The 15,826-nt window shown below is 35.4% G+C and overlaps 1 protein-coding gene across 12 annotated transcripts in view; it reads left to right on the top strand.

Moving 5' to 3' along the window:
• Positions 1-14,366, top strand: part of DCDC2 (doublecortin domain containing 2) — a 52,902-nt gene extending 38,536 nt beyond the window's left edge. For 7 of the 12 annotated variants that reach the window (XM_087930951.1, XM_087930954.1, XM_026699518.2 and 4 more), the window contains exons 10-12: positions 8,561-8,661; positions 11,028-11,318; positions 12,035-14,141. In XM_087930951.1, coding sequence (XP_087787077.1) covers positions 8,561-8,661; positions 11,028-11,318; positions 12,035-12,145 — 503 coding nt within the window. In that variant the 3' untranslated portion in view covers positions 12,146-14,141. Of the gene's footprint in view, positions 1-8,560; positions 8,662-11,027; positions 11,319-12,034 lie in introns of all 12 variants that reach the window. The other 5 variants (XM_087930955.1, XM_087930959.1, XM_087930960.1 and 2 more) reach the window with 2 other exon arrangements.
• Positions 14,367-15,826: the final 1,460 nt, after the last annotated feature.

Genomic DNA, 15,826 nt, shown 5'->3' with positions numbered 1-15,826 from the left:
GTTATGTTGGAGAATATGAATTATGATGCGCCCAAAGGGGTGGGTGGGTGGGAAACCAGGGTCAAGGGCGACAGTGAATTACGTGTCTCATAATTGGCTTCAACCAGGTCTTGCCGACTTGTTCACTCCTAGTAAATTCCTTATAGGTTTTGAAGTTTGGCTCGAGGGTCATGATTTAATTTGGGCAACTGCTGGAATCCTGACATAGTCCACTCAGTTAATGAGATAAGAAATGTAAATAAAGATGACTGATCGATATTAGCAAGAGTGCTACTTATTAGTGAGTCATGCTACTCAATTACATTACTACAGTAGAAAGGATTTTGACCATCGTATTATTCACAATATAGTTGATTGTACTGGATTATCTAAATAAAGTAAAAAAACAAGAGTTCATATATCAACATTTATGCCAAAGATTTACATCATTTAGGTTCTATTTTCCCCATAATGTGAATGTACAAGTGCACAACTTGGTGATGAGAACTTTGTGATACATGGCTTAAAGCAAACAACTGAACAACAACAAACTAAAAAGATTGGATTGATAATATATTTTTTCAGAACTATTGTAGGTATTCTACCTGTAGACTCCAGAATCAAACACAAGGAACTTCCATTCTTTCCTACAGTCAGGGATACATGGACAAAATAAAATAAAAGGTAAGCAAGGGAGCATTGTATTCCGCGGAATTCAGGCTTTAAATTAGGTCTTCTAAATCATGGCCCCAAAACCATCTCTGAGATTTGTAGAACAAGGCAACACATGATTACAGTCTATTTTTATCTGCTTCTTCAGGGATATGTGGATACTATGTAGTGATGAAACAATGCTGTCTCATTTTTTAGAGAGTACAATCTGAGAGACCTTGTTCTAACAAAAGCTCAGAGCTCTGCATGGGGTAGATAGCGGGGAACCCAGTTTCTTTTCTTATTGAAAAGTGGATATGGAGCCAAACACGGTTAACTCATTATTTCTTTACAGAGACAAAGCCAAGGCACACAGCTGCAGAACAAATTATAAACCACAAATCAAGTTTTGTTCAGTTCTCCATGGATGGGTGAGTATTATTACTTGTTATTAAATGACCTGGATTTATATCCATGGGAAGGGTGGGGAAATTTGGTTGTGAGAGATGAAATCAAAAAATGCTCAGATAAGTGTACCTTTTCAGTCACTTGTTCAATAATCACACATTTACAACTCTGTTATAACTACTATGCATTATGCAGCACTATTTCTCTTGTCTTTCCACAGATATCAAGGCAGCCACCCAACACTCCCAGACACATAAGTATTTTCCACCAGGACTTCAACAGATTGAAAAAAAAGGGATAATAGCAGCTGTTTCATTCTGAAGTTGCTAACTTTGTCCTGAGACTCTTAGGCCTTTCACAGATGGAAATGTAACAGGTGCAATTGTAGCCCCACCCAAAAAGTATGATGGAAATATCTGCATCTGTTACTTGACTATCCTTTCAGGGCCTTCCATGAAAGAATGCATTGTATGTCAATATTTTTCAATAAAAGTTGGGACTCTCAGCTATGGCTCTGTTCTTGCAATTGTTAGCAGATATGGGTCCTTTCCACTTGTTGCTCATTTCAGATATTTCCAAATAGATTCTTTAGCATAAGAATTTACCTCTTTTTTTCTTACCATTTTACTACTAAGAATGTCACAAGGAATATTTTTACATTTGTATGGGTGTTCCAGTGATACTGTCATAAAATTATGCTTAGTATATTAAGTTCTGCCTGTTGGCAGAAAGTTAGAATCTAGATGTCATAAATTAATAGATTAATTAAAGTATTAGATTGACAAAGTTTCCTATCTGTTTCTGGCTGTTTGTGGTGAAGTGTAGTTCTAACCCAACCATCCTCATGGAGCTTTTCATGAAGTGGAGATTAAATTTGCTTGTGTGCTCTATATAGGAAACAGTGAATGCTAGATTCTGTGACATCATTATTTTGTCCTTTCCATTAGTACTTTTAGCACTTTTCAAGCATGGGTAAAATGGCATCATTGCAAGCAAGATCAAGATTGAAAAATTGGCACAGGTAGCCCTTGTTGAAGAACCACTTGTTCAGCCAATGTTTGAAGTTACAAGGGTGCTGAAGAATGGATCCTTGAGGTGTTCCAGTCTGCAGCGCTTCGGGGCAGGCAGGAATCTGTGACTGTGCACAGTTTCTGCCTGCGCTCGCTGCTGGAGTGCCCTGAGCCACCTGGCTTCAGGGCTAGCCACCTCCGTAGAAGGTGGCGAAGACAGGGGGAATCTGGCAGGGTCAAGAGATATCGCACCTCTCTTCTCTAGCCAGCTAAACCCCCTTTTCCGAAGGCAGCTGAGCGGCGATCAGAAATGGCCGCCACATAGAAGCGCTCAGCCAGAAAAAGAAAGTGCAGGAGGAGTTGAGAAGAAGTGAAAGGTTTTTTTTGCTGACCAGGACAAAGCAACAACGAAAGTACCCTGGAACTTAAAATTTGCGAAAGATACATCATTTCCAGAGATTTACAAGCAGCAAATGGAAGTTAAAAGGGGAAGTTTTTCTCTTTTTTTTCACTCTCCTTCCTAACATGACATAGAAATGCAAGAGAAATCGGAAAAACCCTGCATTGGCACTAATAGATAATTAAATGCTAAAGGGATAAGGATTTCTGAATATTTAAAAAATTTTTTTGCTGTAAGTGGGAAGGGAGAGGAAAAGAATTGGAGCAGGATTTGGAAGTAAGGAGGAGATTGCCTAGAATCTCAAAGAACTATTAAATACTAACAAGACTTCTAAAAGATATATTTTAACTGGAACTTTGTAACTAAACAGTAACCCCAGAAAGAGAAAGTGAAGAAAGAAGAAAGTGCTAAAAGAAACAGCTTATTTGGATTGTTTGGTGACTTTGGGACTTTTGGGAATTATTTTTGACTAAAAACTCTTGGGTGGTTGTTTTGGAAAAACTTTTTCTTTCTACAATGGCATCACTTGTGGATGAATTGAAAATTGAATACAAAAAATACAAAGAAGAAAAACAAGAAGGGAAAGACTCTCTTGGCACTCTTTTTCAATTTTTAGAAATGGCGATTTGCACTTATGGGAAACTGCGCAACAAGATGATTGGGACAAAGAAGAAGCCATCTTTGATGAACAAGTAACTTTATTTGGAGAAGAAAGGGAGAAAGAAGAAAAGAAAAAGGGGACTTTAAGACTTGAAAAAACAACCAAAAAAGAGAAAAATAAGGTGAAAAGTGGATATAATGTTAGAAAACAACAGAAAGGGGGAAAGCAGAAGAAAAAAAGGGAGGTGGAGAGACAAGGGGGTAAAAAGGGCAGGGAGAAGAACAAGCAAGGGAGGAAGGAAGGAATGAGAAGCCTTAATGGTGGGGAGCAAGATGTAAAGAAACAAGATTCATTTAGAGATAATGGGTAAATTTAATTGAAAAAGGGATTCTGCAAAGGTACATAAGATTGTATTCTTATATTTGTACTTAGAATTAATGTTAGAAAATTGGAAACAACATGTGATCAAAGAATGGGATAAAATATTTAGTGTAACAGTGAAATTTTTGTGAATAAAAAGAAGGCAATGAAATAAATGAGACAATTGAGGTAGGAGGAAATGGGAACATTTTAATGATACAATGATTTAAAATATGTGATGTGGGGGGAATATAACTATGCAAAGTATATGGAAAGTATAAGTGTTCCCATAAAAGTATGATATTCAACTGAAAAGTAACGTGTAAAATATTTAAGAGATAAATGAATATTAATATTAATGATTAGATTTGTATTGGCATTGATAGTTGTTTTAATTATATTATATACTTATAATTTTTTTTCTTTTTATAAAATATAATGTGTAATTTTAGAATGTACTAAACAGAATCCCAATGGAAGTCGTGTATTATATTAAATATTATAAATTTAGGGGAAAGAGTTAAAGGCGTCACACTCCAATCAGTGTACAGGAGAAGTTTTGTTTAAAGAGAAAAGAGAAATAGATAGCTGGAAAAACGAACAAAGAATAATAAGCATTATGATTTGAACTGAGATGAGATAAATAAAATAAAATTAAGAAAGTTAAAAGAGGCGAGAAGCTATATAGAAAATGGAAAATGGTAATAAGATATGGAATGGTATGTAAAATGAACATGAATTTGAATTTGTGTCTGTACGAAGAGATGTAACCCGGGATCAAGCAGCTTTCAGAAAAGATGTTTTATGTTTTTATGTTTTATGTTTTGTTTGTTTATGTATTGTCTTTGAAAATTAATAAAATTTGTTTAAAGAAAAGAATGGATTCTCATAGTTACAGCTGTTGCAGCATCTCCACAGTCACCTGATTGCAATTTGGGTGCTTGGCAACTAGCTTGCAATTGCTATATTGCAGCATCCACAATAACGTGATCACCACGTGTGATATTTGCTTCCAGCTTTCAACAAGCAAAGTCAATGGGGAATCTGGAAAGATGTTGCAAACAGCGATCCCATGACCATGGGATGCTGCAACCGTGCAAGATTCACCTAATGACTGCAACTGGGGCTGCTGCAACTGCTGTCAGATGGCACAGTCATGTGACATCACACTTTATGACTGCATTGCTCAGTGATGGAGTTGCCAGTCCCAAGTACTATTGTTAAGCAAGGACTAATTGTATAGTTACATAGGTTCTAATAATATTCCCATATTTTTTCTGTTATTATTATTATCATTGGGATATGTTATACCTTCATTTTCATCTCACATACATTTTATTGAATAAATGTCATCTTCTTCTGCAAGAGGTTTGTCCCTCCAAAGATAACTTGGACGAGGCTGCTTTTTTGTTTAGAAAACTGTCCCTATTTTGTGATAAATTTATAATTCTCATAGGATACTTTTTAAAAAAATATTTAGAGCAATGGCAATTTCTCTACCTCTCTTTGTGTCTTTGTGTGCTATCATAGAGAATAGGATGGAATCTCTTCTCTATTTCTTTTACATATCTGTTACAGCTAATGAAAAATGTGTTCTGTGTTTTTTTAAAAAACAAGATCGCATGTGATAAATTACACTGATTTTTTTCTTTTGAAGTTATATTAATTCTCCAGCTTACTTGCTGAACTTAGAGCTTTGTAAATGTCTCTGATTTACATAAAATATTCAAGGGAAACAGCCTATTATCATGATTATTTTCTCCCCAATGCTGAACTTCAAATTTGAAATTCATTAAATGGTTGTACATACTATTATCATTTGTGTGCAATGCATTTTTAATTGTTAGCCCTGCTTAAGAAATTAGCTTATGCAAGGAACATTAATTTTCTGGATGTAATTAAAGTATATTGATTACTTATTAAGTATTTGAAACTCTAATGTGTTATCTGATATTCTTTTTTTCACAATATATCAGTTTCTTTCAAACTGAATGTAGGAACTGAGTGTCATAAAAGAAGAAATATTTTTCAGTAGATAGAAGAATTCACAGTGTTTTCAGAAATTATCAGACTTCTGAGGGGTGGAAATGGTAGGTTGATTATTGTGGTGGAATGAAGAGCCTGCAAATAGACTGGCTGTTCAATAATTCCTCTCCAAATCAGGAGAAGACTTGAGATTACCTATAAACGCTCCAAACAGTGGCTCTTGGAGGGTTAAGAGCAGTGGGAGATGAGGGAATAACCATCATGCTCAAACTGCAGTCAGCTGCTCTGACAGGACACTACATTTCCATATTTACTTTTCTAAACATCTTTCATAAATTGCTTGTTGACTTCTTTTCAACGGTTAGGAACCCAAACTTCATGGGTTTGCCTTCTGTGTAGAACTATTTTGGCTCTGCAAGCAAAAACAGTGACCTCTAAAACACTGAAATGATTGGGAAGAGTCAGTTGATGTAGACCAGTAGTTCTCAACCTTGGCAACTTGAAAACATGTGAACTGAATGGTCAGTTGGGGAATTCTGGGAGCTGAAGTCCACATGCCAAGTTGCCATGGTTGAGAAACATTGCAGTGGACATACTTCATTTTCAAATGTCTTTCTCAGCAGACTCAATGGCTATTAAACACCTCAAAATTATTTAACATTATAAAAAAATAGCAGCAATTATAAGTTTGTGTATAGGATGTGTAATGATTTGGTTCATTGGCCTTCATACTTAAAATTTAATATCCAACAATGTCATTCATAAGGTAAATGAACATAGCATACAGATTTAAAACTTTAGTTTCAATCTTCCGTAGCCAGGCTGGGAATTTTGGGAATGACAGCATTCATTAAAGCGGCCCTTGAATTGGAAACATTTTATATGAACTGTATGAATTGATGATAATGGCATGTATTGCTTAATTGCTTAACATTTAGTTTATGTTCAGCTGTACTTTTTTTCATCAACATTTTTTAATCTTGCAATACTGTGACCCCCTAAAATGACAAAATGAATTTGTGTAACTATGATTAAAAGTAATGATTTAATTGGGGCAATAATTTATCAAGAAATATACTTTTAATAATTGTATTTCTATACATTAAACTCAAAAGTGATTGGTCTTTAAAAACCATAACAATAAACCTTCCACTGGAAATAAATAAAAAATGTTACCGGGGGAAATGATATTAAATGTTGACAGTATCTTGCTTTTTGTACTTTTTTCTCCCAGTGCAGCCATAGTGAGATGCTAGTTGCAGCCTGGTTTCTTTGTTTCCCAGCCTCATGCTTTCTGCTTGTAACATTCTCAACCCATTCTTGCAATTTCCTTCTTGTTGCAATCTGTCACTTCTGCTTTGTTCCCCTCTGTTGTAATTTCCTCTGTAGCTTCAGGTCAGATGAGATGTCAGATGTTCAGAGCTTTACACAGAAACCTTGTGTTCTCTGTGTCTTACTCCTTTGAAAAATGGTATATGTTAAAGAACATAAATGATATTTAAGTTCCATGCAGGTCTTTGAAGCTGACAGGTCACTTTGCATTCAACTTTGCTATTGAATTCAAAGCAACATGCAAGTTCATGCTCAGAAAGAAATGTGCAAAAGGCTCTTTCGGTTGATCATCCATCTATTAATATTGATGCGCATTTTGAGAAATAATGGTTTAAACATATACCTTGGTGCAAGGTAAAAATTACCAAACATATGATACAATGTACTAAAATAAAATAAAATAAATAAATAAACAGGAATGTCACAGCATGCTACTTAAATTAAACCCATCAGCAATACCAAAGAAATGTCTTCAGCTAGATAGTCCAGAGGCCTAACTGAATCGATGTTTTTAGTCCAGTAGTCAAATATTTCCCTAAAGAGAGCTGTGCGGTCACTTTGTGCTAGAATCTCTACAAGTAGGCCTCAAGTTACAACTGTAATTGGGGCTGGCTTTGTTACAATCTTATTATAAGTCATTCTCATCGTAAGTTGAGGCACCATGTGACTGGAAGTAATATTCTGGCTTTTTTTGGGGTGGTGGTGGTCACTAAACACAACAGTTGTTAATTGAACCCATTCATCTGAACAACCATTTTTTTGCCAGGAACTAGCAAAAAACATGAACCGTAGTTAGGTGACTTCAGAACACCGACTGATCATAAAGCTCTCTCTCTCTCTCTCTCTCTCTCTCTCTCACACACACACACACACACACACACACACACACCCTGGCAACATGCAGTTACATAACTGCATGGAGGCTGATGGGACCATTTATGGCAATTGGAATACTTTAAGGGTTGTATAGCACTCTTTCTGTGATGGTGGTAACTTTGAATGATCGTAAGTAGAGAATTATTCTATACCCAACTACTGAAAAAGCCCTCTCTTGTGTCTGTGTTCTGTTTCAAAAGCAAGAGGCAGACTTTATCAGCTTTTAAAGAGCTCAAAATATATTTGTCTCTGCTTCTATTTTCTGAATGTATATTAAATCAGTTATTTTTTCTCACTCAAGCATATCATTATTCAAATATTTTTCTGGCTTTTCTATTTTTCAGAGAAGATGTGGTATTGGTAATCCAATTAATAAAATACATAATACCATTTTTATTTCTAGTAAATTCGAACATTGTTTTCAAGTAGTTCAACAGTAGATTTCATGGCAGTTATGTATTCAGATAGTTATAGTGGTATCACCAGTTCTTTCATTTAATCATTCTGAATGGACATCTTTTCACTAGGATTACCTGATAATAAGTGCTTCTTTGAGTTCCTCCAAATGTGTGCTTGTGTCATCAGCAATGTTATTCTATCCACCTTGCCTTCTTGAGGCTTTGTTGATTGAATAAATAAAGCAAACCCTAAGGAAAACCTCAAGGGTCATTTTTAATATGTAGAAGTGACACAGATATGGAGTTTCTCCACAGGTAAGTCTTTATATTGATAAAACTGTTAATATGTGTGTCACTTCCATGAGTTACCATATTACTATATCTGTTTAGAAAATCAGAAGTACACTTTTGAAGAAACAGCTTCAAATTACTTTTCATTAGTAATGCTGGTATGGTTATAATGCAAAAGATAACCAATGAAATATCATTTAGAATAGATGCAGTGCAATAATTTCACCACACAGTGTCACAAAATGGACTCTGCTTTTTTCCACTTCAGATGATGGTATTTTCAAAGCTGGAAAAAAACGATCTGAAATGCGAGGGGCAGCAGAAGTCCAGGAAGATGAAGACACTCAAACTGAGGTCCCAGTTGACCAGGTAATCTCCAAAGTTTGGATAAACACCCACATTTTAAACAAGTTTGCATTTTCACATTGATATTGCATGCTTTGGATGCATACTAATGAGAAGGCTGCTGACTTCTAGGAAAAGGATAGGGAAGCTAGGCCAGGGGTGTCTAACTCGATTTCATTGAGAGCCACATCAAGGTTGTGTTTGACCTCGGGGGACTGGGGTAGGTGTGGCTGGGGTAGGTGTGGCCAGTATGACATCACTTGTGTTGGGGATGCCAGTGCAAATGGACTCCTGAGCTCCGTTTTCAGCGGGGATGGCCTCCTGCAATTCTCTGCCAGCAAAAATGGAGCTCAGGGGAGGGGTCATGTGTGGCCCTTGCAAGCCCCATTTTTGGTTGGGGTGGCTTCCTACAACCCACTTCCAGCGAGAACAGAGCTCAGGAGGCTCGTAAGCTCCATTTTCACTGGCAGAGACACAGTGGGCTGGTCCTTCACTATTTCCAGGGTAGTCCCACGGACTAGATCTAAGCACTCTGCTGGCCGGATCTAGCCCCCGGGCCTTGAGTTTGACATCTCTGAGGTAGGCAGTAAGTTGTCTTTAATGCAGAAGAGAAAATGTAACTTTTAACAGAACCACTTTTTGATGCAGCATTAGAAGAACAAATCTGCCTGATTTTTCTTTTTGGCAGATTTATGTAGCAGAGCTGAGGGGCAGAGTTAAGCGCCACATCAGTTTAAAGTTATTACATTCCCACAAGTAGTCCATTGAATACTGTTGACCCTTATCTGGGTTCAATTTAATGGATGGTCCTGATCCTTTGCACTTAAATTAATGTTAAGTTGCAGCAGAGAAGATTTATTTAAATTGATGACATGCTTAACTCTGTCCTCTCCTCCTACAATTTATTAGCCCCTGTAGGTAACATAGCCCTTCTTCTGGGAAGCTTTGGACAGTTTAAATTTGATCACTTGGGGTTTGAGTAATTTTCTTTTTTTAAACAGAAAAGTACAGCAAGTTTGCAGAATTGAAAACTGAGCTTTCCCTCTTAAATCAGTAACAAGGCACTATAGATATCCTTTGAGGGTAAGAATTCATTACTACTGAAAAAGTCAGGAAGTTTTGTTAGCAGTGTAAACTTCGAAAGATAGACCAGCAGATACCAATTTGTGATAGTATTGGTGGGCCACTGGATATAAGATAGCAATAATGCACACTGTTGTTTTGAAAAGTGTCCATATTTGTTAAGGAACAGAGTCATATCATTGGGGTGGGTGTGTTATTTTACCTAACGCAATCCCTTGCTAAACATATAGATTTTATCTCCTTCTGTTTGTTTATAATGCATTTTCCTATATCTTTACTTTTGGCTGAAAATGTAATGTTACCCGCATATCTCAAAATTTGTCCTTGCTTCCTGTTTTGATTCAACTGACATATCTTCCCGTTCTGCCATATCTGTAATATATTTGTTATAGATTTAATTTAAACAGATATGCCTATTTCACTATCTATCTCCCTTCTCTATTCTAAACCACTCAGTATTCCCAAGTACCTTTCATACTGTACATATTATATAGTTATTTGTAAAAGTTCTTCAAAAGAATAGTTATGTGTTCTAGCAGATGTATTATAGCCTGTTCTGTATTCATCATGATATACACAATCAGAAAACTGGCGTAGCTGACAAAACAAAGATACATATCTTTTTATTTTGTTTCCTTCATTATCCACCTTTGGTCTGAAACTTCACTGTTTGGTATTTCATTTTCTATTCTTTTTGTAAATTTTTAAGCAAATGTCTATGACATGAAGAATTAATGCAGATTCAATAATTTTCTTTTTCTTTTCCTTACATTTCCAATCTTCAGGTTGCAGATTCTTGTTTCATATTTGTTAACATAGGATTGCTAACACTTTAACCGGCCCTTTGCCACTTTAAACCATTTGGGCGGATGTTTTCTTTTACTTGATAATTGAACTGACCTATTGTCTGACATGTCACAGTTTCTAATGAAATTGATTTATGAATATATTCTTTCTCTGCAAATATTTATGTTATTTAACACCCTGTTGGTAAAAGATCTGTAAGGTCCTTCTGACATTTCTTAAGGTGTTTTTGATTCTTCTGTGATTACTGTTAAATATTTTTGTACTAGTTGTAAATTTTCCTGTGATTACTTCAATCTTAAAAACCCTCTCATCCCCCTTTTTCTGTTATATTCCACGATTTGTTGACATTTTTTACTGAAATTGTTTGCTTGAAGTTGGAAATCCAGATTCAATTTTTGGCAATTTACTATTAATATTCTGCAGTGTGCATAGTATAATATTTCTACTTTTGGTTTTCCCCTGGGTTATTTCAATTAAAAGTTTTTTCCTGTATTCATCAGCGACCAGCAGAAACTGTGGATGAGGAAGAAAATGTATCACCAAAACATAAAGCTTTAAAAAAAAGAGAATATGCAATGATGAATGGAGAAAATGGAGAGGCTATTAATGGAATGGAGGAAGGCAAAGAGAAACAAAATGACCATTATCAAGATGAATTACAAGAGCAGGACCAAGCAGGACAAGAGTCTAATGGCCACATGCATGGTAACACAAATGAAGAAAATGGTGAGGAAGTGGATCCCAGTTGTCATCCAGAAGAAACAAAAGAAGGTATTGATGATCAAATCCAGGTAACATGTTGTTGTCTTTTGTGTACCTGTGTGAAAATGCTTCCGTTTGTCTGCTATAGCAATAGGTTAGTCTGCAATCAATTTGCATTACCCTTAGTGTCACAGTTTTAGGGAAACCGTTCTCTTTGTGGAAGATTCTACTGGAATTTTCATAGGGGATACTGAATCTCATAATATAAGAACGTTGGATATTACCTGCAAAGCACCTCTATGCATTCTGATCATAGTTCTAAACTAGAATTGATAACACTATCTCTCAAATAATGCATTTGAGTGAATTTGCTTTATATGAAACCAGTGGAAACATGCATCCCGAAAAGTATTGAGGTTTGTGAAGCATCATGTAAAGTATTTTATCCATCAGAACATCTGATACCAGTCAAAAGCAGACTCTGTTTAGTTGCCATGATGGATTTTCCCGGAATAATATGTAGGAAGCTACATTAAATAGTTTAGTTTAGTTTACTTTATTGTCATTGCACCTCGTACAACGAAATCAAACACCAGATAAGTTGTTAAACAAGGATGAGTTTGTTTTTTCTAATCATATAGCTACCTTAATCCTCAGTTGGCGTGCTCAGCGATGACTTCCAACTTGAAGAAGTCAGAGCTGCTTTATCATTATGAATATACATTAGAATATACACACTACAAAACTAAATACAACTTTATGACACAAACTTGTCAAATTCAAATGTGTTTTTTCTTTCTTCTAGGTTGATTCCAATGGAACTTATGAAAAAGTCCCAGCCCCAAGAGTCACCATCACCAGTCCACAAGAAAGTGAGAAGAATGAACAAACCAGTGACTATGCAGCAGTAGCATAGGGATATTTTAGAAGATGTATGTTCTCAGAAAATGAAGAATTCTATCTTTGGAACAAAGGGTGTCATTTTCCGCATTTAATTATTTTATGGTATAATAATATGATGGATTTTTTTTTACCCATTTTGACATGAAAAGAATATTCAGACATAACATCATTAAAGGGATGTTCATTAAAAGAAAGTTTAAATTGTAAACGCCAACACAAGATACAAAATTTTAAGGGAATATATCAGTGAATAGGGTCATTATGGAAGATGAAATATTGAAACATTAGCCCTAGGTAAGTTCACAAGAAAGAGATTAAAAAAAAACAGGTGAATGAGTTAAATGATATTTTTGTGTTTTTTAAAAAAACTTTAAACATTTTTAAGGTGAATATTTATATAAGCTGCAGTGTATTTAAAGAATTTACATTACTGTTAGGAGTGTGACTGTTTGTGATAAGGTGAACGGTACATTAGACTTGATCCTTAACCTTAACCAACCTCTACTATATTTAAGGGCTTTTTCTATTAGACTCATTTTATATTTACATGTGGATCTGTTCTCCCCACTGAAGGGAATGGGAAACCACTGCATGTATAAGATAGTATCATATACTGATTGGAATCCCCATGCCTGGAGTGAATTGCTGTATCAGTTGAAAGAATGTGGTCACAAAACAAAGAAGGTTTATTAGATCAATTAACTATAGAAATCCTGCTGCATGCACATTGTTATATCCTGTTTGCAAGTTACATTGTAGTGAATTTTGATGATTGGATGCAGGCTGTTTGCAGGTAAATAAATTCATAAGTTTATCCAACAGCAGGTTATGCTAGTTTAAGTCAAAGATTCCTCCAAGTCAAAAGATTTCTCTAATTGTTCCCATCTGGAACAACCTGAATAATCATGGCAAGTTGCTATATAAACTTACCATTTATGTCCACTTTTTTAAACCCAGGACACATAACCAATAACAATATTATGGTTTGGTAATTTCTTTTTTTAAAAAAACCAACCCATTATTTTAAAAATTAACTCCAACTCGCAAATCATGTTCCCTTTGTCTTAAAGTTCAGTTCATGAAAAACTGATATTTTCAAATACTAAAAAACTATTGATAGTTTGTATATAGCTCCATTTGTGCTGGATTCACAGACTCCAGAAAGAGGCTTAGTTTTGAACTGTTACTTGAGTTAATGCTCACTAGGGTCATATGTTTGTTTTATGTGAGATCTATATAACTTACTACTTCTAAATTTTTCTGATAGCCCTTGTTTAAGCCATTTTTATTATATAGGTTGAGTCTTTATTTTAAGTTGATATGTTTAGCTTGTTCTTTATAAGTAATTTGACCACCTTAAAATATCTTCGTTGTTATTGTTATATATGAATACCTGAACATGCTTTAACATGTGATCCTGAGGCTGACCTACAGACAGCTAATCTGAATTTTTGTCAACCCTATTCTAATAATAGTATCCATATTTATGCTTTAGTTAGCCATTGACATTTGCTAACTATGCAGACAGCATAGTTAGCTAATGTCATTTTAATTAGAAGGAATGTAACTCAATTCAAAATGTGACCCTTCCAGTTCAATTAGCATTCCTAGAAATTATCTCTAAACTGACGTGACACTGAATAAATGCTGTCTGTAGATCCTCAACCCCCTATTTTCACTGATAGAAGTAATAGTGAGAGATTGTTTTGTGGCCACCGAACACATTTATTCATTATATGCTGATGTTTCAAATATGGTTGATTGACCTTTGAAAACAATTCTTCTTTTATCAGATTCTGGATCCATTTCTGTACTCATTTTAAAACTGCTTTGGTTGTTTGTACAAAAGATGGATAAATGGATGCAGCTTATTAAAACATCAATATTTTTTAAAATCTATTTGAAAGAAAATATACTTTTGGAAGCAAATAAATATATATAAAAATACTATATTGTAAGATTTGTCAAACATGTTTAATGAAAGCATTATAAATAAAATTATATGCCCTGATTCTATTTGATGCCTTTTGCTAGTATCTCTGGTAGTTTCCTTTTTCAAGGGAATTTCAGAAGTGATGATTAATTGAAAAGAAAGATTTAATAAAAGTAATCAGTTAAATAATACAGTAAAAATATTTGCTACAAGAAATATTTGCTACAAGCAAAAATATTTGCTACCTTTCACTAGATTAGCTTATTAAATATTACTTTTTTGTGAAATAACAACCATCTACCTACTTATTGCTGTATTCGTGTTGGTTTGTTTGCTTTATTTATTTATAAAACCTTTAAACCCTCTTAATAATAAATTGGTGGTTCACAAAGAACAACAGCAAGAAGCCAAAGCAACAATAAATATTATATCAAAATTATATTACTATTATAATTATAAATCAATACATTTGTCACTAATTATTCCTGTCAGTCTGGAAGGTCTTCTGGAACAATCATGTTTTTAAACAATCATAGTTTCTAAAAGGCAAGCTATTTATTCCACAGAAGGGGTGCTCCGCTTGGAGTTCTTGTCTTTGGGTCCCCTTCTGGTATATTTCTCAGTAGGTGGGGATCTTCAGTGGGCCTCTGCTCACTCCAGCTGGGCAGACAGAAAGTAGATTCATAGATACTTAGGCCCTGAGCCCTTTGGGGTTTTATATAACCAGCACATTGAACTATACTCAGAAACAAGTTGTTAGCTTATGCAATTACCACAGCAATAGTGTTACCTGACAGTAAGGAAACTGGGCCATAACCATGCAGATCACTGCATTTTTCATCATTTGAAGTTTCTGAATGTAGGTTAAAATTGTAATACTAGCCCCTCATAGCAGTTATCCCAATAAGCAAAGGGTGAAACAGAGCTGGACCTTGGGTCTCCTTTGTTTAACGACTGCAATGTCTAAACTCTATCATTAGCACCCCTAACTAAAAGAGAATTCAATCTCCACCCCACCCCTCCTGCAAACTCAAAGGACCGACATCTTGCTCTGCTGCTTTATGCAGACAGTGCCACCATCTTTTCACTTCCTTGGGTTACCTTTAGAAGTGTCTGGGTCTTGGTGACTTTTGTATGGAGGAAAAGCTCACAATTAACTACCCTAAAACCCAAAATCAAGATATTGTCAAGTGGAATTAGATGCCAAAAAGATTGCTGGCACACTAATAATAATCAGATTGAGCAAATTCTTGCCATTCAGTATCTTGGCATTGTATTCCAGGCCTCTGGAGCCTGGCAGAAACAAAGTTGTCTTTGACGAAGCTAATAGTAACAAGGCAATATTTGGCTGGGTTTTTTTTCCCACTCTAGGGGCAACAAGGATACAGTTTAAAGCGAAGCCTGATTTGCAGATGCTTTACAGTTCACAAGTCTGCATCTATAGTACTTTCAAATCCCTAGAGATTGTCCGCTCTCAAGTTTTTGTGGACTACTTTCAGATCCCATGTAGTGCCTTAAATGTTGTAGTTTGTGTGATATCAGGAATGGTTCTCCTTGAGGAAAGAGTACTCGTTTGTCACCTGTTTTTACTTATTAAACTTTTCCTTTACTAACTGTTCACTGACTGACCTTAGTTCTGACAACTCTGCTTCATAAAGGAAGGCAAACCTTTCTGAACAACTTGTGCTTCTGTGATCTCTATCCTCCCAGCTTCTCTTTTCTTTAGATTTAGAGAAATCCAGAGCATAAATTCTCCAGTAA

The sequence above is a fragment of the Pseudonaja textilis genome, chromosome 3 (assembly GCF_049901715.1).
Source record: "Pseudonaja textilis isolate UNSWEBS1 chromosome 3, rPseTex1.2, whole genome shotgun sequence".
In the NCBI taxonomy this organism is placed as follows: Eukaryota; Metazoa; Chordata; class Lepidosauria; order Squamata; family Elapidae; genus Pseudonaja; species Pseudonaja textilis.
The sequence above is the reverse complement of the archived record's forward strand: the minus strand, read 5'-3'. Positions and strand labels throughout refer to the sequence as shown.